General features: G+C 38.0%; 1 protein-coding gene across 12 annotated transcripts in view; it reads right to left on the bottom strand.

Moving 5' to 3' along the window:
* LRCH3 (leucine rich repeats and calponin homology domain containing 3) overlaps positions 1–20,371 on the bottom strand; it is a 117,623-nt gene extending 97,252 nt beyond the window's left edge. For 9 of the 12 annotated variants that reach the window (XM_047734606.1, XM_047734596.1, XM_047734586.1 and 6 more), the window contains exon 1: positions 20,067–20,370. In XM_047734606.1, coding sequence (XP_047590562.1) covers positions 20,067–20,328 — 262 coding nt within the window. In that variant the 5' untranslated portion in view covers positions 20,329–20,370. Of the gene's footprint in view, positions 1–20,066 lie in introns of all 12 variants that reach the window. The other 3 variants (XM_047734567.1, XM_047734577.1, XM_047734632.1) reach the window with 2 other exon arrangements.
* Between the last annotated feature and the right edge of the window lie 4,402 nt (positions 20,372–24,773).

Below are 24,773 nucleotides of genomic sequence, written 5' to 3'. Positions count from 1 at the left end.
ATCCTATTATTTGAGAGAGAGGAGAGAAAGAGAGAACGCACTCAAGTAGGGGGAATGGCAGGCAGAAGGAGAAGCAGACAGAGAAGGCTCCCTGCTGACCAAGGAACCTGAGGAGGAACTCAATCCCAGGACTCTAGGATCATGACCTGAGCCCAAGGCAGATGCTTAACTGACTGAGCCACCCGAGCATCCCATACTGATACTTTTAAGGTGCTGAAATGGAGAAGGGTGAAAGCCCTGCCAAGCAAGAATTCTGTACCGGAGGAAAAAAAAAAGGAAAATTATGATTTTTCAGATAAAACCAAACAAAAATTCTGAATGAATTCAATGCCAACAGACCTAGACAAGTTTATGATACATCAAGTAAGGGGTCATTTATTTATTCAATAATCTAGGGACGCCTGGGTGGCTCAGTCACTTAAGCAATAATCCCAGGGTCCTGGGATCAAGTCCCATATCGGGCTTCTTGCTTGCTTCTCCCTCTGCTTGCAGCTCCCCCTACTTGTGCTCTCCCTCTCTCTCTCTCTTGCTCTCTGACAAATAAATAAATAAAATCTTAAAAAAAAAAAGTCTAGTCTACTGTGTGGCACACACTACTGTAAATGCTAGGGCTACAGACAGACCAGGCTGTTATTCTAATGAAGCTTATATTAAAATGGAGTAAGCAGGGACACCTGGGTGGCTCAGTCAGTTAAGTTGCTATCTTCGACTCAGGTCATGATCCCAGGGTCCTGGGATCGAATCCTGCATTAGGCTCCTTGCTCAGCAGAGAGCCTGCTTCTCTCTCAGCCTCTGCCTACCACTCTGCTTGCCTGTGTGTTCCCTCCCCCTCTCTCTCTCTGATAAATAAATAAATAAATAAAATCTTTTAAAAAATTAATAAAAATAAATAAAATAAAGTGGAGTAATCAATCAACTTAATAAAACATCCCCAAATAGGGACATACTAAGAAGGAAATAAAGAGTAGCACTAGAGGGAAAGTGGTTCAGGACACCTGAATAGGGCTTATCATTAACCTTTCCAAAGAGGTGAGTTTTGAGGGGAAAGGGCTCATAACAGTTATTGATCATTTACTATGGGCTAAGAATTAACTCTAAATACTTTATATGTATTTATTCATGTTTGAGCTAAAAATCTAAGGATGAGAAGCATCCAGTCACACAAAGATTTGGAAGAAGGGCATTCCATGAAGGTCCAATAGCAAGCATAAAGGACACGGAAGGAAAGTAAGTTTGATGAAAAGGAAGAAGTGTAAGTGAACTAAAATATACTGAGCTAGGCCCAAGAATGAATCAAGTTAAGGCTTATGAAATAGGCAGAGGTCACACATAAAGCCTTTCAGGCCCCGGTAAAGCATTTGCATTTTATACATATGGCAGCAGATAACTACTACAGAATTTTGTTTGATTTTATAGGGAAGTGACATGATCTGATTGACATTTCAAAAGTATCATTTTTGGCTGTTGTATGTAGAGTGCTTTCGAGAGGTGAGAGTAGAAACTGGAAGAGTAGTTAGGAGGCAACTACAGCAGTTGATGGCAACAATGATAGGGCTTGCGCTAAAACTTCAGCAAGGGAGACACATAGGTGGACAGACTTGGGATCCACTGAGGTAAATATGTTCTGTTATTAGATTGAAGAGGGAAGGAGAAATAGAGAATAAAGGATGACAGGGCCTGAGCACAAATGGTGGTAACACTCACAGACATGAGTTCCTACTTCAAGAAATGGATAGTAGTGTCATTTACAAGGAGAACAGGGTGTTGATGTTAGTTTCTTCACTCCATCTCTCTTTCTCTTTTGTTTTTTTTGGTGGGGGAGAAAGTAGGAGCAGCAAATCAAGAGTTATTTCTGGGGGCACCTGGGTGGCTCAGTGGGTTAAAGCCTCTGCCTTCGGCTCAGGTCATGATCCCAGGGTCCTGGGATGGAGCCCCACATCAGGCTCTCTGCTCAGCAGGGAGCCTGCTTCCTCCTTTCTCTCTGCCTGCCTCTCTGTGATCTCTGTCTGTTAAATAAACAAATAAAATCTTAAAAAAAAAAAAGAGTTATTTCTGTTTAAGGTAAATCTGAGAGGTCTCTTAAAACATCTAGTGCAAATATCAAGTAGGCAACTAAATATGTTAAGTCTGGGGCTCAGGCACAAGGTCAAGGCTAAAATTATTTGTTAAATGAATACAATACAGATTCAAAGTTGACTAGCTGAAGTCAGTCTGGGGGAGAGGGCACAACCTAACTCACACCCAGGACAAAGCACAACCTCTGAGGAGATTCCTCAAAACCCCTAGGCCTCCTAAATCTTAAGAACTCCAATCCAGCCTACCCTTTTTATTTTCTAAATGAGGAAAGATAATAAAAGACTGGCTTAAGCCAAACAATTAACAGTAACGAATCAAGGCTAAAACACGTAAATCACTTTATTTCCAAAGTAACACTGTCCCATCCCCCCATCAAATCTACGTAAGCAGCTCAGCCATTACTAAATATCTCATCCCCCACTTCATTTACACACTGGTTTGTTTCACCTGTGCTATGTAAGGAGTCCATCCTCATGTACAGCATTGCTTCAGGACATTTCTTCAATCTTTGTCTTCTTACATCCTTTTCTTTTGAGCAGGTAATAGCTCTCTATTCTTGGACTCCATATCTCAGACTATCTCCCCTTTCCCAAATTGCCTCAAAGCAGAGCCTATGATGTTTTCAAAGATCAGTAAGAGGCTAACCACTGTTTGAATAAGTAGTCTCCAAGGGAGGAAAGTGAGACTATTATCCAGAGGATACACAAAATGACGCCCCCTGGAGTATAAAGGAAAAACATAAGAACTTTCATTTCTATTTATATTTAATCCTTCCTTTAAAATTTTGTATTTTATGTATATTTTATAATACATATAATTTTAGTACTTTAGTACATACATATTATTTATACACACATGCATACACACACACAATTTGTTGTCAAAAATTTTTTTTACTATAGGGACCACTGGCTAAAATGACAGCATACTGTCCCGAGGTATTGGGATTAGGGACACTGCAGACATCTGAAAGGATAAGAGCTAGGCAACATTGTTCATCTTTTGTCTCCCCAAGTTAATGCAGGCTAAAAAGATATTCAGGATAGTCTCCAAATTTAAAAAAAAAAGAAAAGAAAAACTGAAGGTACTCCTAGAAAAAAATCTAATTATTAAATCTTTTCCTCCTCTTCCAGTTGGACCAAGAAATAAAGTCTGGCTATAGAAAAATCATTATAATTACACTCAGTAAACTGCTTATCATTTAAAGCTTGTTTAGTGTTCATTATAATAATTACATACTCTATTAAAGGCTTACTTGGTTACTTGATTTTAGTAGTAAATATAACTTGTAGTAGACACATGCCATTTTTTAAGGCTACCCAGATTCTAAACATTATTATTATGTTTGGGCAATCCAAGCAAGACTTTATCAAATAGAGTTCTCTCCTCAACAGAAGCTGGAAACAGCCACACAGTATAGTTGCTTTCTCAGCCTCTCTTGGGCCTAGAGATATGGCTATATAACCTAGGTTACCCAAAACAGACACATCCTTCCCCAACTTTGAATTGAAAGAAGAGTAGTAATAATACATCCCAGTATCCAGAGGCAGTGGCAGCAAAAGTTCCAGTGCTGGTGTGTGGTGTCTGTCCATTATCCCTGGTGTTGGTGATGCAAACTGAGGTGTCTATCACAGTAGCTGGGGACTATCACAGTGAAGATACCACTGCTGGTGGTATCTTCCAAGGGCAACCTCTGCCATATGATTTTGGGTATTATTTCTGGCTACCTATTCTTCCAGCTTGGTTCCCCAATCCTTCCACAGATTTGGTAGGCTACTCACGACCACAGTTAATCGATTTCTGTTCCTTATAACTAAGAACGCTAAGTAACCATTAATGCTCAATTTTAACAGTTTACATCTCATGTAATATGATTTTGTCAATACAGTTTTTCAGTGACACTTACATTAAAACAAATCAATCTTTCAAGTCTTTATTCCATACTAAAGTGCCCACTGTTGCAAAATGATGTGTCTTACACTTTTAGAAAAATTAATGTTCCAAAAAAAAGAGAAAATTAAAAAAAATACATGGAGAAAAACAAAAATGGAAACATAATGATGGTCCAAAATCTTTATGATGCAGCAAAAGCCGTTATAGGGGGAAGTTACAAGAGAGAAGTACCTAAATTAACAAGAAAAATTCCAGTCTAACCTTACACCTATAGGAACTAGAAAAAGAAGAACGAAGCCCAAAATTAGTAGAAGTGGGGAAATAATTAAGATTAGAGTGAAAATAAATGAAACAGAGACTAAAAATGCAAAAACAAACAAACAATGAAACCAAGAGCTAGTTCTTTGAAACAATGGACAAAACTGATAAACTTTTAGCCAGACTTAATCAGGAAAAGAAAGAGAGAGGACTCAAATAAAATCAGAAATGAGAAAAGTAGAAATACAAACAACACCACAGAAATTTAAAGGACTATAAAAGAATACTATGAAAAATTACATGCTGGGGGCTCCTGGATGGCTCAGTTGCTACAGCATGTGACTCTTGATACTGGGGTGGTGAGTCTGAGCCTCATAATGGGCATGGAGATTAACAAAACAAAACAAAAAAAGGCATCCATATTGGTAAGGAAGAAGTAAAACTATTTGCAGATGACATGATACTTATGTACAGAAAACCCTAAAGACTCTACAAAGACCTATTAGAATAAATGAATTCAGTAGTTTCAGGATACAAAATTAATATACAAAAACCTGTTTAGTTTCTATACCAGAAAGAGAAATTAAGAAAATCCTATTTATAATTGTACCAAAAATAATAAAATACCTAAGAATAAATTTAAGCAAGGAGGTGAAAGACCCATTCTCTGAAAACTACAACACACTGATAAAAGAAATTGAAGATGACATTAACAAATGGAAAGATATACTATGCTCATGGATTGGAAGAATTAATATTGTTAAAATGACCATACTATTCAAAGCGATGTACAGGTTCAATGCAATCCCTATAAAAAATACCAATAGTATTTTTCATAGAACTAGAATAATAATCCCCAAATTTGTATGGAACCACAAAAGACCCTAACTGGCCAAAGCAATCTTGAGAGAAGAACAAAGCTGACATTCTCACAATCCCAGATTAAAAGATATACTAGAAAGCTACAGTAATAAAAACAGCATGGTACTGGCACAAGAACAGATGCAGGAATCAATGGAATAGGTCGGAGAGCCCTTACACTTTAATGGTCAATTAATCTATGACAAAGGAAGAAAGAATACACAGTGGGAAAAAAGTCTCTTCAATAAATGGCGCCAGGGAAACTGGACCACTTTCTTATACCAGACACAAAAATAAATTAAAAGTGGATGAAATGCCTTTTTTCACTTTAATTTTTTTTCAGTGTTCCAAAATTCATTGTTTATGCACCACACCCAGTGCTCCATGCAATACGTGCCCTCCTTAATACCCATCACCAGACTCATCCAACCCCCTACCCCTCCCCCCTCCAAAAGCCTCAGTTTGTTTCTCAGAGTCCACAGTCTCTCATGGTTTGTCTCCCCCTCTGATTTCCCCCAACTTGTTTAAGACCTGAAAGTATAAAACTCCTAAAAGGAAATATAGGCAGTAATCTCCTGGACATTTGGCCTTAGCAACATATTTATGGATGTCTCCTCAGACAAGGGAAATAAAACCAAAAATCAACTACAAGGACTACACCAAAATAAAAAGATTTTGCACAGCCAAGGAAACCACCAACAAAATAAAAAGGCAACCTATTGAATGGAAAATATTCACAAACGATATATCTGATAAGGGGTTAACATCCAAAATATTTAAAGAAATTATACAACTCAACACCGAAAAAACAAATAATCTGATTAAAAATAGGCAAAGGAAACAGAAAAACAAAGCTGGTGGCATCACAATTCTGGACTTCAAGCCCAATTACAAAGCTGTAAATCATCAAGACAGTATGGTACTGGCACAAAAACAGACACATAGATCAATGAAACAGAACAGAGATCCCAGAAATAGACCCTGAAATCTATGGCTTACTAATTTTTTTTTAACATCTTAATTTTATTTTTTCAGTATTCCAAAATTCATTGTTTATGTACCACACCCAGTGCTCCATGCAATACGTGCCCTCCGTAATAACTACCACCAGGCTCACCCATCCCTCCACCCCCCGACCCTTCCAAAACCCTCAGTTTGTTTCTCAGAGTCCACAGTCTCTCATGCTTCGTCTCCGCCTCTGGTTTTCCCAATTCACTTTTCCTTTCCTTTGCCTAATGTCCTCCATGTTATTCCTTATGCTCCACATATAAGTGAAACCATATGATAATTGATATGGTCAACTAATCTTTGACAAAGCAGGAAAGAACACCCAATGGAAAGAAGTCTCTTCAACAAATGGTGTTGGGAAAACTGGACAGCCATATGCAGAAGAATGAAACTGGACCATTTCCTTACACCATACACACAAATAGACTAAAAATGGATAAAAGACCAGGCCCCTGATATCATGAACCAAGCTGAAATCAAGAGCTGGATGCTTAACTGCTGAGTCACCCAGGCACCCCAAGAGACTGACTTCTAGCACATGCACCATCTCTCTTACCCTCTATGACACCAATTAAAGAGGGTCTGAATGCTTGAATTTTTGACATCAAAGGGAAATATATTCACTGGTATTATCCTTGAGAATGTTTTGACTGAATTCTACTTTATCACTGAAGTCCCAAGGATGTCCACTAAACCTAGTCACACAGAAGTCGGTTGTCACTTTCAAAGCTAAGAAAGTGAATAGACTAAATCATTCCTGTTTTTACTTTCTCATTCACTCACTTATCCATTAATCTATCCACTCATCCTCTCAAAAAATTCTCAAAGGGCATCTGACGTTATACTACATGTTATACAATAAAAAGAGAAAAAGACAGAACTCTCTATGGTAGGCAGAATCCTAAAATGGTCCTCCAAGATTTCCTGCCCGAATCCCTGGGACTATACATACAAAATTTACTCTGATTTTGTTCCATACATGGCAGAAGGGATTTTGTAGATATAATCAAAGTTACTAATCAGTTCACTTTGAATTAAACTAAGGAGAGATGATCTGGCTAGACCCAGTCTCATCACACAAGCCCTCTGGCTGGTAGCAGAAGTCAATGATTCTAAGCATGAGAATCTGACACACCACTGCTGGCTTGAAGGTGAAGAGGGCCACTGTAAGGAATGCAGGTAGCCTCCAAGACGCCAGAGTGACCTGAAGCTGACAACCAGCAAGAAAATGGAGACCTCAGTTTTATAACTGTGAAGAACTGAATTCTGCCAAACCCTGAAGGATGCTGGAAGAAATACTTTCCCCAAAGTCCCCAGACTGACCAACACACTGATTTTGGCCTTGTGAGACCCTGAGTAGATAACTCAGCTGAGTCCAGTCTTCTGATCTATAAACTGAAAGATAGTAAATCGGTGTTGTTTTAAGCTAATATATCCTGGTACACTTATATACAATTTCTTTGACATATACATCTCAGAATCTGGAACTTCTGGGTATTGAGAATGTGTATTTTTAATTTTGCTAAGTATTTTCCAAAGTCAACATATCAATTAACATTCTCATCAGCCTTGTATGTGTGTCCCCAATGCTTCACATATTTCCAGTATTTGGTATGTCAGTTTTTTAAGTAGTACCTCAGTTTGGTCTTATTCTCCATTCCTCTGATTACAAATGAGGTTGAGTACTTTTTCACATATTTATCAGTCATTTAGGATTCCCCTTTAGTAAGTACTAGTTTAAGTATCTCCTCAATTTTCTACTGATTTGTCTTCTTGTTTGCAGAAATTCTATACATATTCCAGATATCGTTTGTTTGGTGTGTCTACTCGAAATCTTTTGCTTACTCTGTGGTTTATCTTCTCATTCTCTCTGATGTGAGATCATTTTTTTTAAAACCTGTATTTAGGGGTGCCTAGATGACTCAGTTGGTTAAGTATCTGCCTTTGGCTCAGGTTGTGATCCTGGAGTCCTGGGATGGAGCCCCACATAGGGCTCCCTACTCAGTGGGGAGTCTGCTTCTCGCTCTGCTCCTCCTCCCTGCTCATGTTCTCTCTCTCTCAAATAAATAAATAATTTTTTAAAAAAAGTTTAAAACCTGTTTTTAATGGAAAAAATCTATTACTTAGGTTTTGCAAGAAATAAGTTTAATCAGTTAAAAATCCATGGCTTAAGAATTTCTTCAGGGACACCTGGGTGGCTCAGTCGGTTAAGCATGTGACTCCTAATTTCAACTCAGGTCTTGATCTCAGGATTGTGAGATCAAGCCCCAGCACCTGCTCCACGCTGGTTGTGGCACCTACTTTAAAAAAAAAAAAAAAAAAAAAAAAAAAAAAAAAGAGGGAAAAAATACTTTCTTCAAAAAATAAAACTCTAGAAATTTAAAAGAGCAAGGAAGAAAGCTAAAAGTGAATAAAGAAATACCTTAAATTTTTAGGACTAGTTATGATTCTAAAATTAGCTGCATTGCATTTGATATTCCTGGCTACTTCAGGAACTCAAAATAATGTTCCTTTGTGTGAATTACCATATTTACCATATTTTTTTTGTCAGCTTGAATGGAAGAACTGTTTCACAAGTAAACTGAAAAAAATAACGAACATGCTCATTCATTTTATAATATTTGATAACATTAACCGTCCAGCCCATAAATACAACCATAGTAAAAAGAAATGGATGGGATGCCTGGGTGGCTCAGTTGGTTAAGCAGCTGCCTTTGGCTCAGGTCATGATCCCAGCGTCCTGGGATCGAGTCTCACATCGGGCTCCTTGCTCATTGGGGAGCCTGCTTCTCCCTCTGCCTCTGCCTGTGCTTGCTCTCTCTCCCTCTCTCTCTCTGACAAATAAATAAAACCTTAAAAAAAAAAAAAAAAAAGAAATGGAGCCTAAGAAATCCTTGACCCCAATACTGCTGCCATTCCTCTAGTCTTAACATTGATTTAGTGCTGATCCAAGACAAATCTTCTGAACCCATCTGAAGGTGCCATCTTAAAATTCACCCTTCATATTTCTAAAAAATGCCAGTACAATTGAGTCCAGATTTCCCCTGAAACAAATTCAAGTCTTATTTCAGGTGCCTTTATACCTAACAGCCATGATTTCCCCATGGTCTCTGTCTAACTATATAAAGCACACATGCCTGTGTACATGTGTGCGTTGATAAATAACAGGTCTTTTTACCTCAGTCTTCCTATTTTTTTTTTTTAGATTATTTATTTATTTATTTATTTATTTATTTATTTATTTATTTCAGAGAGAAGGAGCACAAGTGCATGAGCAGGGGAAGGGGACGAAGGGGAAAAAGAGGGAAGGAATCTCAAGCAGATTCCATGCTGAGGACAGAGCTCCATGCAGGGCTCAATCTTGTGACCCTGAGATCACGACCTAAGCAGAAACCACTAGTCATCAACTTAGACACCAGGTGTTCCCTCAGTCTTCCCTACTGTGTTGGTACAATATAGAATTGTGCTGCTTGTCAGGCAGAAGAGAAAGGAAGAAGCATGTGGATGAGAATATATTAGAGCTATAGGATTTCTCATTTCAAATGGAGGTTAAGTTGTAAGAGGGATATGAATGTTATTTTCTGAGAAGTATTCTATATCCCACATTCCAATTCAATACGCATATTTTCATAGCAACTTTGTTACAAAGAATAGTAGTATATACAATATTATATCCATGCTTCTGAAACTGGGATATGAATTGGCAAGGGGGGCAGTGCTACAGAAAAGCAACAGAATAAACATCACAGAAACTTACTAGGTTCGGTTTATCCTTTTGGCTGGTAATTTGAAGCCATAGATTTGTCATTGAAACAAGCATGAAAATATAGAGGAGGGGCACCTGGGTGGCTCAGTTGTTAAGCATCTGCCTTTGGCTCAGGTCATGATCCCAAGGGTACTGGGATCAAGCCCCACATCATCCTCTCCCACTCCCTCTGCTTGTGCTCCTTCTCTTGCTGTGTCTCTCTCTGTCAAATAAATAAATAAATAAAATCCAGAAAGAAAGAAAGAGAGGGAGGGAGGGAGGGAGGAAGGAAGGAGGGAAAATATAGAGTGGAATTCTTCAAGAGTTATTTGTTTACTTATTTGATAGAGATCCAAGTAGGCAGAGAGGCAGGCGGGTCGGGGGGCGGGGGGAGAGCAGGCTCCCCGCTGAGCAGAGAGCCCAACGCTAGATCCCAGGACCCTGGGATCATGACCTGAGCTGAAGGCAGAGGCTTTAACCCACTGAGCCACCCAGGCGCCCGTGGAGTGGAATTCTTAAGAAAATTCCAAGACTTCAAATTTCAAGTTCCCTAGTGAGGCAATTTCAAGCTCTGCACCCCAGACCTTTTCTGAGGTTAGAAGTACTCCCATCTTTATACAGAGAGAGATATGAGGGAGACCATCGCTGTTAAGTATAAACAAGTTTGAAATGTGAGTTAAGCCAACTTTCATGTTTAGGAAAAAAATACTAGGTTTTTGTGTGTGACCTATAAACCTATCCAGGCTACATACAATATGTAACACTATTTCTATGAGAAATAACACTATTTCTGCTTTTGAATTTGTTTGTAAACTGCTTAAGTTTTTAAAGTTACATATAATCTGTTAGAACAATTCCACTTCTAGGAATTAACCCAAAGGAAATAATAAGAGATATAAGCAAAGAATTATATTTTAAAATGTTCATAGTGTTATTTATAATAATGAAAAATCTGAAATAGCCTAAGTGCCCAATAAAAAGGGTCTGGCTAAGTACAAAGATTTAATTAAATACGCCACAGATATTAATAAGAAAATATTAACAGACGTGACACAGTATTTCTAATATGCTATAAGATGGAAAAAAGTAAACTACAAAAAGCTGATACCATCTTCTTCAATATATATATGTACATGCATTTAAAAAAAAACAAAAAACCCTACAAGAAGAAACAAACAAAAGCCTAGAAGAATATGTCAAAATGTCCACAGTGGTTATCCATACAGTAGTACCATTCCCTTCTTTCCCTTTCTCTCCCTTGTGTATTGTTTTATCAGATTTTCTACAGTAAACATGTATTACAATTATAAGAGTTAAATTAATATATATAGTTATACACAAACACAAAGAGCTCCTAATTCTTTGCTACCAGCTGGTTCTATGACACAAGGTAGAAACAGAAAAAGTAAATCTTTTCTCCCTGAATTTATTTTCTTCTTGTAGAAAAAACTACACTCCTCAAGATGTACTGAGTACAGAATGAAGAGATATCATCTCTCATCTATCAGAATGACACAGATCAAAAGGAATGAGAAGATCAGGTGCAAAGTAAAGACAACTCATGCATTGTTGATACAAATCTAAGCTGAACAATCCTAGAAAGACAATTCTACAATGTGTATTTTTCAGAAAACCTAAATTGTGCATACCTTTTAGCCAATCAATTTTATTTCTAGGAATTTATCCTGAAGAAATAATTGGACAAGTATGTAAATATACAACTACTAGGCTGTTCTCAGGAATAACACATGTAACAAAGGTTACATGTAAAAATAATCACAATGTGTATCAAGAGGATAAATTAAATGACAGCGTATCATATAGTGTACTACCATTAAAAATTATGTACTGGGGGCACCTGGGTGGCTCCATCAGTTAAGTGAAGGACTCTTAGTTTCGGCTCAGGTCATGATCCCAGGGTCGAGATCTAGCCCTGTCTGCTCCACACTCAGGGAGCTCAGGGCAGTGTCTGCTCAAGATTTCTTCTCTCATTCTCTCTCTCTGCCCCTCCCTCTGCTCCTGTGTGTGTGCACATGCTCTCTCTCTCAAACAAATAAATAATCTTAAAAATAAAAATTATGTTACAAGTCTCTATTTTCTGGTATTGTATCTCATGTAGTAAAAAAAGACAGATGATAAAAGAGCCTTTTGTGATCCCATTTTTATATTTTAAAAAGTAACAATACATATACATTTTTAAAAAAGATTTTATTTATTTATTCTAGACAGAAAGAGTGAGCACAAGCAGGGGGAAGGGCAGAGGGGAATGAAGAGGGATAAGCTGAGCACCCCCTTGCCAAGGGCAAAGCCCTAATGCGGGGCTCCACCCCATGACCCTGGAGATCATGAATTGAGCTGAGACTAAGAGTCTGATGCTCAAGAATGTGTACATTTATGAAGAAAATGTTTGGCAGCGTTCCAACCAGTGTTCACTACTAAATTCATCTCTGGTAAGTGGAATTACAAATGATCTTTAATGTCCTATTTAAAACTTTTCAGGGACGCCTGGGTGGCTCAGTTGGTTAAGCCGCTGCCTTCGGCTCAGGTCATGATCCCAGCGTCCTGGGATCGAGTCCCACATCGGGCTCCTTGCTCATCGGGGAGCCTGCTTCTCCCTCTGCCTCTGCCTGCCATTCTGTCTGCCTGTGCTTGCTCTCTCTCCCTCTCTCTCTCTGACAAATAAATAAATAAAATCTTTAAAAAAATAAAAATAAAAAACTTTCATACCACAATGAACATGTAAAACCTGTAAAATCAGAAATGATTTTTAAAGTCTACTAAACTGAACCAGTCTCATTAGTCAAATAAAATTAGTTTTACTGTTTTCTACTCTTTCTTCATTTCTGAGGCTCTTAGAATATTCTTCCAATTTGAACACCTAATGCTCAGTGGGTGGCAAATGTGTCAAATATATATTAATGCTTCTATTAACAAAAGTGACATGCCTAAAAATGGCAGTCTCTATGAACAAGATCTTATTTCTTTTTTTTTTTTAAAGATTTTATTTATTTATTTGACAGAGAGAAATCACAAGTAGGCAGAGAGGCAGACAGAGAGAGAGAGGAGGAAGCAGGCTCCCTGCTGAGCAGAAAGCCCGATGTGGGGCTCGAACCCAGGACCTGGGATCATGACCTGAGCCGAAGGCAGCGGCTTAACCCACTGAGCCACCCAGGCGCCCCAAGATCTTATTTCTGAAAGAAAAAATTATATATCCCCCCCAACATTGAGATGCTCTCAAGTATCATGTAATTATGATTCGATGCCATTTGCTACCACCGCCTCTCTTTGCCTCTGCCTTCTCATCATTACTGCACAGTGTTTTTAGCTCTACACACCAGGATGTCTGTCTTCGTGGATATAAAAAAATTTTGCCAAAAGAAATATGATTAGAAAATAAATGATACAGAAAACAAATTTCAATTCCAGTCAAAGCAGTGCCCCGACATCACTGTCCAATATAACTTTCTGTAATGATGGAAAGGTTCTACTGTCTGTGCTGTCCAATATGACAGGAAGTGGATCTGTCTAATGTGCTGTGTCCAATGATACACGTGGCTACTAAGCACTTGAAATGTGGCTAGTGTGACAGAGGAACCAAATTTAAATTTTTAACCTTTCTTTTTTTTTAAGATTTTATCTATCTATTCGACAGAGAGAGAGAGAGAGAGAGAGATAAAGGGCCCAAGGGCAGGGAACAGCAGGCAGAGCGAGAGGGAGAAGGAGACTCCCCACTGAGCAAGGAGCCTGATGTGGGGCTCAATCCCAGGACCCTAGGATCATGACCTGCACTGAAGGCAGACGCTTAACTGACTGAGCCACTCAGGCACCCCTAAATTTTTAACTTTATTTTTTTTTTTTAAAGATTTTATTTATTTATCTGACAGAGAGAAATCACAAGTAGGCAGAGAGGCAGGCAGAGAGAGAGGAGGAAGCAGGCTCCCCGCTGAGCAGAGAGCCCGACGCGGGGCTCGATCCCAGGACCCTGAGAACATGACCTGAGCCGAAGGCAGCGGCTTAACCCACTGAGCCACCCAGGCGCCCCATTAACTTTATTTTAATTTTAATAACCACCTATAGCTAGTAGCTACCCAATTGAATAGCACTACTCCAGAAAAATTCACAGTACATATTGTGGTTGATAAAAAATATATGTAAGAATCCAAGAGCAATATGATTTCCACTTAAGACCTACACTCCAGGGGCGCCTTGGTGGCTCAGTGGGTTAAAGCCTCTGCCTTCGGCTCAGGTCATGATCCCATGACCGCCTCGCGGGGGTGGGGGGGTGTGTGTCTCTGCTCAGCAGGGAGCCTGCTTTCCCCTCTCTCTCTCTGCCTGCTCTCTGCCTACTTGTAATCTCTGTCTGTCAAATAAATAAATAAAATCTTTAAAAAAAAAGAAAAAGAAAAAGACCTACACTCCAGTGCGTATTTCAAAAACTAATGAAACCTAATTTTACAATGTAAAATTATAGGCTGCTTCCTGAAAAAGTAAATGGTCTTTTAACAATCCTCATTCTTCTTTACCTAGGAAATAAGCATCCATTTCTTAAAAGTCTCAATTCTTGTGGCGTAAGTAACACTGCATTATCTTGGCTCGCCCACTACATCTAAAATTTGTCTTCTTTTGTGGTGTAATCTTAGTCTCCCCCTCCTGCCTTCCACTACAGGCTGCTCCCCAAAGCTGAGTCCTTAATTTCTTGTTTTCTGTCTTCTACTCAGAAGAGATTTTTCACAGCTTCAACAATGACCACTTTTTGCCTTCTGTGAAATAGCACCATGTCACTATATAATCTTAAAAACATCATTTAACCTCTGAGATGCTTCTCGTTTGTAAAATAACTTAATTGGTTATTACGGTTCCTTCAGCTTTAGGAGTCTTTGAATTCTAGTAAAGGCCTAGTTATGGCACTTTATTTGTTTTTTTTTTTTTTTTTTTTTCTCAGGCAGATTCTATTTCTTGCCTTTTTAAATGCTGGTGTATCCCATGACTGAAGAGTGACCAATTTTTCCATTCTCCATACTCTTTCTCCAAGAATCTCATAAACTCTTCATTAGGAGTCTCTGAAATGTATAGGGTAGCCAGGACCTCACTCTTAAGGCTCCAGATTTAGGGGCACCTGGTTGGCTCCTTTGGTAGAGCATGTGATTTTCTTGGGGTTATGAGTTCAAGCCCCACATTGGGCAAAGAGTTTACTTAAAGATTTTTTTTAAAAAGCTCCAGATGTACATTTCTATTCATTGCACAGAATTAACTAGATATGCTACCAACCCCTTTAAAGATGTCAAACAGGGGCGCCTGGGTGGCTCAAGGGTTAAAGCCTCTGCCTTCAGCTCAGGTCATGATCTCAGGGTCCTGGGATCGAGCCCCACATCAGGCTCTCTGCTCAGCGGGGAGCCTGCTTCTTCCTCTCTCTGCCTGCCTCTCTGCCTACTTGTGATCTCTGTCTGTCAAATAAATAAATAAAAATTTTAAAAAATAAAAAAAATAAATAAAGGTGTCAAACAAATCAAAGAAATTCTGTGTAGCAAACTTCTTTGTCAGTATGGCTTAGTGATCAAAAACCAAGTTTTAGGATTAGATGTATCTGAATATGAATTCCAGTTTTGTCACTTATTAGCTGTGTAACTTTGATCAAATTAATGTCAAGTCTCCATTTTTTAATGTAAAATGGGGTTTAAAATAGTACTTACAACTCATATTGTTGTATGTGCACATTTTACATATACAGTTTAGAACAACACCTGAAATATGCTAACAGCTCAATAAATATTAGCTATTATTATCAATAGCATCACCATCTTCCTAGTTCTCCAGATTTAACAACTCAGTCATTTTTGATGCATTCTGTCATTTAAAAAAAATAAATTCAATCAGCATTTGTATATTTTCATTTTCCAATATGATCTCTATTTTTCATTCCTTCAAAGATTTAATTATTATTGCAGCCACCCAACTAGATTACTAGATTTCTTAATTCTTATAGGTTAAAGCCTCTTCTTATTTTTCCTTTATATTAGCTAGTACAATGCCTTACACATAAAAGTTTTGCTGTTACTAGACGAGTCACATAATCTTTACATTTATTTACTTATTCCTCCATTAGATCCCTTGAGTTCACTGAGGGCAGAAAGTGTTGTTCTTTCTTGTATATCTGCACCTGCCAAATTCCTTAGCAAATGTTTGTTCAACGAATGAATATTGATTAGTCTCCCTATCTCAATCCCAATAAATTATCCTCAATTTAGCTTCCACACATACAGAAAGTAGCTCATACACTCTCGAATCCAACCATTTATTCTGACCAAACTGGCCTGACCACAATATTACCAAGAGCAGTCTCACAGTATCAGTCAGGACTCTTGATTTTGTATCAAAAAATTCTGCTCAAATTATAAGCAGAAAAGGGAATTTATTAGTTTGCATAATTTGAAAGCTCAAGGACAGCACTAACTTAAGGCCTGGCTATTGATCCAAAGATTCAAACATTATCATCAGAACTTGGTCTCATTCTTTCCATCTTTTGGCTCTGCCTTCTAAGTTCCAGGCTTACACTGTATTCTCTCAGCAACTGCAGAGTCCAAAGCATGCCTCTTTCTCAAGAGTTTCAATAAAAAATTCACAATTAACAGACATGTGTAGTGACTGGAAATGTGCCCATCTCTGAACAATCACTATGGCCAGAAGGATGGCCTACATTGACTGGTGAGGCCTGCCTCAGTCATGTGCACACCTTTGTGTTAGGGCAGGGCACCCATAAAACTGAGAGGGGTGATTCCTAGGAAAACTGGAGTATTGTTATCAAATGAAAGGGGAATGCATAATGGACTGGCAAAATTAACTTATGTGCCATATACTCCAAGATTTATTTTGCATGTTGTCCACCACTGCCTGCAATGGCTTTCCTTCTTATTCCTGCCAATCCAAATCTAAGCTACATCCCTTCTGCCCTAAAAAATCTTCGGTGATCTCCAAGATTTTCCTTATCCAATGGATCAAGTTACCTATTCCCAAATAAATATTTCCCTTTTCCTAAAGAGCTATTTTTTTTTAACAAACAAGAGTGAAAAACCTCAAGAAAATGTTCCTGATGAATTCTAATTATGTCAAGTTATAAATGGTATGGCTAATATATGCTGTTTTCTTAGAATGTAAACTCTTGAAGGACAGCAGGTCTACCAGATACAGTCTATACATTATGAGAGAAAAGACTGCATGGCAACTTTGATATATATCTGTATCTATATATTATACATATATATCAGATACATACATTATATATAAATATATATAATTATAGATATTATACTATCTATATTAATACTAGATATTATAATATTTACTTATACCTGTATCTACCTATATATATCTATATATTTATAGATAGAATATTCAAATAATTTTCCTGGCTTTAAATTTTAAAGAATGTAAACAAAACATTTTATTTTTTTTTTAATTTTATTTATTTATTTGACAGACAGAGATCACAAGTAGGCAGAGAGGCAGGCAGGGAGAGAGGAGGAAGCAGGCTCCCCACTGAGCAGAGAGTCCGATGCGGGGCTCGTTCCCAGGACCCTGAGATCATGACCTGAGCCAAAAGCAGAGGCTTTAACCCACTGAGCCACCCAGGCGCCCCTAAACAAAACATTTTAGCTAACATAAGTTATATCTGAATTCATCAAAGTACCTAAGACTACAGGTACACTATGGTTTTGGAGTTACCTCACACTAGGATCAAATCCTGGCTAATACTGCCTCTCCTGGCCTTTAACTACAGGTCTTCAAGCAAATTATCTAACATCTCCAAACCCTAAACAGCAACAGTAATATCTATCTGCACACAGGGAGGTTGTATGGTACAGCAGACAGAAAAGAGTTAGATGGATCTGGGCTGAAATTCTACCACTAATACTAGTTACAAGACTTACTCTGAGGGATTCCTCATCTGTAAATTCCCAGTGCCTCTTCATATGTAAATTGGGGATAATAATGCTTAGTCCATTGGTTGTTTTGAGCATTTAACAAGGCAATGTATTTTAAAACACCTAACAATGAAGAGCAAACAGTGTATACTCAATAAATGATGATATCCACATTAAATTATCTGTTTAAAATAATTCAAAGGGACACCTGGCTGGCTCAGTCACATGTGACTCGATCTTAACGTTGTGAGTTAAGGCCTCATTGGGTGTAGAGATTATTTAAAATTAAAACATTTAAGGGGAACCTAGATGACTCAGTCAGTTAAGCAACCAATTCTTGATTTTGGCTTGGGTCATGATCTCAGGGTTGTTGAGATCAAGCCTGTCAGCTCCATACTGGATGTGGACCCCGCTTAAGAAGTTCTCTCTCCCTCTCCCTCTCCAAAAATAAAAAATAAAAAAATTTAAAAATAAAATAATTCGGGGCACCTGAGTGGCTCAGTTGGTTAACCAACTGCCTTCTGCTCAGGTCATGATCCCGGAGTCCCAGGATCCAGTCTCGAATCCGGCTCCCTGTTTAGTGGGGAATGGGCTTCTCCCTCTGACCTTTCCCCTCTCATGCTCTCTCTCTCTCAAATAAATAAAATTAAAATTAAAAAAATAATAATTCAGAACACAGTAAGGGAAAAATTTATTGGGATTAGTTATTTTTCTTCATAAATAGCTTTGGGTTTTCTTTGTTAATATTTCTTCAAAGCAAAACATGTTAGTCCTAGAACTCTTTAAAAGCAGGTGAGATAATGAACCAGATAAACTGTAATCAACTTGTTCTTTAGCTTCAGGCTTAATGTAGTAATACTGAAATGACTCACACCAATATAAAATCACTATATTACCCATCTCTTGAACAGTCATATGCCATATAACCATCTCCTGAACAGAATCAGGAAATCTGGGTATGACTGACAATTTTAGATGGTGTCTATCAGAACATAAGCAAAAGGCACATGGCTGTTCATATTTACCTTAGCAAGAAAGTTTAATTTCTGTAACATTCGCTAAAAATACAAACTATCTTCAGCACAACTGTTTCCAGAAAGAGATTAAATAATTAGACATTTAATTTCTTCCATTTTACACTAGAGTGAAAGTTTCTCTAGAAGAAGTTTCTTGAAGTAGTTTAACGGTTCCGTTTATTTTTTTTTAACATGAGTGAATCATATGTAATACTCATCAATCTTTAACGAGTGCACAAAGAAAATTATTGAATCAAATTTAAAATAAATTTTTAAATTTTATCTTAAATTTTATTTAAATTTATATTAAATTTTCTCTAAATTTTAAATTTCTAAAATAAAGTAAAATGGAATAAATGTAAGACATAAAGTACTACACATTCTTTCACTATATCAAAAAAACACTATATCAAAATCAAATACTTAGGTACATCATACTATACAAACCTGTATAAGGCATTTTTTTCCCCTCCTTTGTGTTAAACATGAATAGACTCGGTTTTTAATCTACTCCCTAAGGAAGCTATATTTTAAACACAAGAAAAACATTACGTTGAATGCCTCAGTCACCAGACATTGTTCTCTACAACTAAGAAAACCAAATAATACCCAATTCCTTATTACCCTTCCTGTGTTCAAAACATGTAAAAAACAAAATAATGTTTATTTTTAAAAGCATTAAATACAGACATGGTAAACAATATATGTGTCTTTTCTTCCCTCAACTTTTCTAGGAGGCATGAGGAGGTAGAAAAGTAATGGGAGTCTTAAGTTATTTTCACAAGTAACTCTCCTAAGCCAACTAGATAAAGGTAGAGAAAGAAAAGTTACAGCCTAGGGTTCACATTAAAAACAACTCTCAAAGAAACGTCAGTGCTCAGATCAATGCTTCCCCGACAACGCAGTGACCAACGCTGCTCTGCTCTATTAAAAGAGATAACAATCCCAAATCTGAAAGGGCCTGCAGAAACCGGGGTGGGGCAGGGGTCTACCTCAAGCAGCGGTAGAAGTTAATTTTCTAGGAGAATAAAACAGTAGTCCTCTATCCCTATGGTCCTCTTCCCCGAGAGATGCTGCAGTCCGCCGCCTCGCCTCAGGCTCGGGGTCTGGCCCGCAGGCCCGGAGGGGCTGGCCGGGTTGGGGCAGTTGGCTTCTCCCCGTTATCCGGGTCCCAAGCAGGCGCTATGGCACCGGTTGCTCCAACTACCTCCGAGTCCTGCCACCGTCTGGGGCGGCCTCCCGCCGCGCCCCAAGCCCCACGTCGGCAGGGATGCCCCATGCCCCACTCACCCGCCCGGGTGGTGTCCGTCAGGTCGTGGTTGGCCGCTCCCCGGGGAAACTCCCTCAGTTTCCGGCCGCTCAGACTCAGCACCCCGGTCACTGCCGCCTCCTCCAGCGCTCGATCGAGGGAGCGGCTCCACGAACCAGGGCCAGGACCAGGGCCTGTCCCGGAGCTTGGGCCGCAGTTAACACCGGAGAGGTTACCTCCCGATGCTACTGGGCCAGAGTACTCTGGGGCCGTGGCCACAGCAACCAAGCCCGCGGCCGCCATTTCCAGCCGACAACTCTCCAGCCCACGGCTCAGCGCATGCGCTGCCAGAACTGATGGGTGGGCGGGGAAAGGGGCAAACAGACCCTGGACGGTTCTCTTGATGGGCAAGGCTGCAGCGCCCCTCCGCACATCCAGGCGCTAGCCTCCGCCTACATCGAGGTTTTCAAGGGAAATTAAAACGTAACTCACATATCTGGAGCAGCCCCTTCCTCTAGACTCCCGGTAGCATTTTTACCATGCCTCTACGAAAATATCTTTTAGAAAACGCTCCTCACAGAAACTTCTCTGTCTTCCTCCCGCAATACGGGAGGGTTAGATTAAGCATTAAATTAAAGCTTCTCAACACTGCTGCTACCAGAAACATACGCATTGAGAGGGAACCCTGGGACGCGACATATAAAACGTTTTCCCAACTGCTGTCATTCTACACGCCAAGTGATCTAGATGGAGACCTGGACTTATTAACTATTATTGTCAGAGGTAAAAGTAAGTGCTAACCTGGCTACCAAACTCATGATCCTCATTGAAAGGGTTATATAAATGTTTGGGGTACTCCCTCCCTTAAAAAAAAAAAAAATCTTAACAAAAATAAAACAAACATTTTAAATAGTATTTGTCCTTTAGGCGAGATTTTATTGTTGAACAAATCAGGATGAACAGCATTAAAGTCTAAAATTTTTGTCTGGAACCAAAATTGAGGAAAAGAAAATATGACTATAATCTAAACGTGGGAATTAGAAATAGAATGGAAGAAATGGTGATAAAAAAAAAAAACAAACCAAAATCACTGTTAACTGAAAAACTGGAAACTTCACTTTAAACCAGTTAGGTCTCATTTACATTGCAACCAGTCTCTAGCATATTCTTTTACATTTAAGCATTTAAGCCATTCCTGCTACATGATGTAAATTCCCCTACAATGAATTAACTAGTATTTATGGGAAATAAAAGAGGCAGTTAGGGTCCTTTACCTAGGAGATTACAATCTAATCATCAGACAAAAATACCAATTTGAGAGTAAGACAAAACAAAAGACTAAGTAGAGGTAGTGGGGTTAAGCTATCAGAATTCAGAGAAAAACAGCAACAGTTAATATCTGGACACAGGGAGGTTATATGGTATAGCAGATGGAAGAGTTAGATGGACCTGGGCTGAAATTCTACCACTAATACTATTACATGACTTACTCTGAGGGATTCCTCATCTGTAAATTCCCAGTGCCTCTTCATATGTAAATTGGGGATAAGCCATTCCTGCTACATGATGTAAATTCCCCTACAATCAACTAGTATTTATGGGAAATAAAAGAGGATGTCAGGGCCCTTTCCCTAGGAGATTACAATCTAATCATCAGACAAATATACCAATTAGAGAACAAGACAAAACAAAAGGCTAAGTAGGGGTAGTGGGGTTAAGCTATCAGAATTCAGAGAAAAGGAATCTGTATCATGGATGAATGCTTTTGAATTAAATCTGAAGGACTATGAAATAGGCAAGGTGAGAGCAATATCCAGATTGGGAGAAGTATCAACATGAACACACACAGGTATGATTTAGAATGGTCCATGTGGAGAGCATTTAGGCCAAAGCCAAAAATTTCATGAGCCAGCAGAAGAAAATAGGGTTGGACAGCCTACCTATCATTCAAAGCCCAACTCTTCAATGAAACTTTGATTAGCACTTCCCGCAACTATTAGATGGAAGAGATGGTAAAAACATTTAATTTTAGAGAACAAAGTTGGTAACAGTTGCTCAGAGAGTTGTTCTATGAACTCTTAATACTACATTCCAGGTTCTTCAGCAGCAAGTTGCATGACCAATTATCAATGTCTGTTATGAGCATGGGTTACTGCAATGGCAAGTGATGGGTCAGCTCAAAACAAATCCAATGTATGATTTTTTGTTGTTGTTGTTGTTCTGATCTTTCTAAATGTTTTGTTCTTCTTAGAAAGATTTTAAGGTATTTAAGAACAGGACCTCATTCTGTATTTTGTTTTTTAAGAAATATTTCAACCTCAAGAAATGTTTCAACTACAGTGACTAAAGCATCATCATATATTCCATATTAAATGCTATAATGCTAAAGTTATCAGATCTTTATAAAATGCACCATTGTCATCTGAATTTGATTACCTATTACATTCTACATTTACACTAAATTTTTCTAGCAAGTTCTCCATAATATGGCATTTTCCTACCTACCTACACATGTATCTCATAACTGCAACATACCATGCTAATCCTGGTCTCTAAACTTCTGACCAAGTTTATAGATTGACATTACTTTGCCTATTAAGCCAGATTTTAAGGTCATTAATACATTAAAGTCTGTAATTACCTTCCATACTCCAGAGCTGAGTATTTTAATAGGAGCTAAGGATGAATGGAAGCAGACACAGATGAGTTAGGTACTAATACAGCAGAGGTTATATATTACTATGAAAATGGCAGCTTGGTTAGAGAGAGAAAAAAAATTTTTTAGAACAGGGTAGATAAACCTATAGGTATTTGAAATCCAAAAAGAAAAGCCTGTGGATAGGAAGAGAAATGAAGATGCTATATATATATCACGAGAACAAGTCCTAGGTAAAGAAAGGCTGGAAGAAAAGTAGATCAAGGTGTTAATTTTTAAGACTTACAAGGATTTTAGTTCTTATCTACAAAGGTAGATTATGAGGGAATTCTCATCCTACTCCTTCAGTCTTCCCCAGAAAATAAGTGAGAAGATCATCTTGTGAGAATGAGACACAGGAAATGGAATCACTGTGAGGATTTCACCAAAGTGTCTAGTGATGAATAAAGGTGATGAGAAACAGTTGCAAAAATGCTAAGAGCCAAAGGGCTACAGGGGCCTCTTATTCTACAGCTGCTCTGTGGTTTGGAAGCAGGAGCTGAAAAAAATAGGCAGTGAGGGTTAATTAATGTTAGGAATTGATACAGAGAACTTCCTGATTATCTCAAAGTTAACTCATTGAATGAATACCAGGGGCAATAGTTTCACTCTTATCTCAAGAGTTTTCCAGTTCTGTATCTCAGTACCTCATGCAGAAACAAAGTCTTTTCCCCCTTCTACTCACTAGAAGTACGTTGTAGTCACTCCTTTAAGACTCCATTTTTATAAACTCCAAGCAGTAGGATTAAAATCTTGACCAATCTTACCCTCTTCAAATGTAAAGCACAGAAACTGGCTTGATGAATACATTTAATAAATCCCTTTCTGACTCCTTTAATAAGCAGTGCTAATAACTGACTTATTAAAACTTTATATAAGAAAATTTAGATAGTATGATCTTATTCTCATTAAAGGAAAGTGGAAATAGTAGAAATCAGACACATACACACTAGGGAAATAATTTCCTACTCATCTTTAAACATCAGTAAACCTCCAAATCCAAATCCAAAATACAATTCAGAACAAGGGATTTCAGCTCCAGCATGGTATTACTACCTGGTTTCACCAAGCTTTTTGGTAATAGATAGAAGTAACATAAAGCAGGGAAAAAGAGGTGTTAAGAAGTCAACCATTTATAAGAAAATCTTTAAATCCCTATTCAATGGCCCACAATAGTATAAAATTCCTGTTGTAAATGCTTGGGGTTTATTGTTCTCACTTTTAAAAGGGAATAGCTTCCAACTGATCTATGTAAAAACTGTCTTTAAAAGGAAGCTTAAATCATTTTTTAATATACAGGGACAACAGAACAATAATTCTGATGAAACTTCAAAAATCAGAAATGAAGAAATCATTTTCTGCCTTGATAACTGCCTGTATTCAGAATATATGGTTTTCGTTCTTTGTAGTCCAAAGTCAGCTATTTTTTTCTCACTCTTACCTCTTTAAAGTAGTAAATCTAGACACATTAAGAGACAAAATAAAGGAGCAAAGGGAAAAGAGAAAAAAAACAAGAAACAGACTCTTTTACTATAAAGAAATGGTTACCACAGGTGAGATAAGTGGAGGGATGGGTGAAATAGGTGATGGGGATGAAGGAGGGCACTTGTCATGATGAGTAGTAGGTGTTTAAAATATTTTTAAAAAATTAAATTAAAAGTTATCCTGAAACTGTATACTGTGTGAATTATAAAGCTGACAGTAAAACAGGATGTACATATTTATTTGAACAAAAAATTATCATTGGGCAATGCAGCCTACAAGTTTCTTCATACTTAAAAGTATTTTATGATGTGTTTGTAATTTAAATTGTGAAATTTAATAAAAATTAATTTTAAAAAATTGTGAAATTTATGCCTATTAGAAAAAAATATATAATGTCTAATTAGGAACACTGGCCTTTTCTAAGACATTTACATAACTTTAATACCAAAATAATTAAGTCTCAAAAATCATGGTAGAGTAGATTTACTTGTCATGCTACAAATGCTAAAGCATGGCTATTACCATTTCTTAGGTATCTGACAACCAAACATCATTCCACTACTTTCTT

The sequence above is a fragment of the Lutra lutra genome, chromosome 1 (genome assembly GCF_902655055.1).
Source record: "Lutra lutra chromosome 1, mLutLut1.2, whole genome shotgun sequence".
NCBI classification, from domain to species: Eukaryota; Metazoa; Chordata; class Mammalia; order Carnivora; family Mustelidae; genus Lutra; species Lutra lutra.
This window is presented reverse-complemented; position numbering and strand designations above follow the sequence as displayed.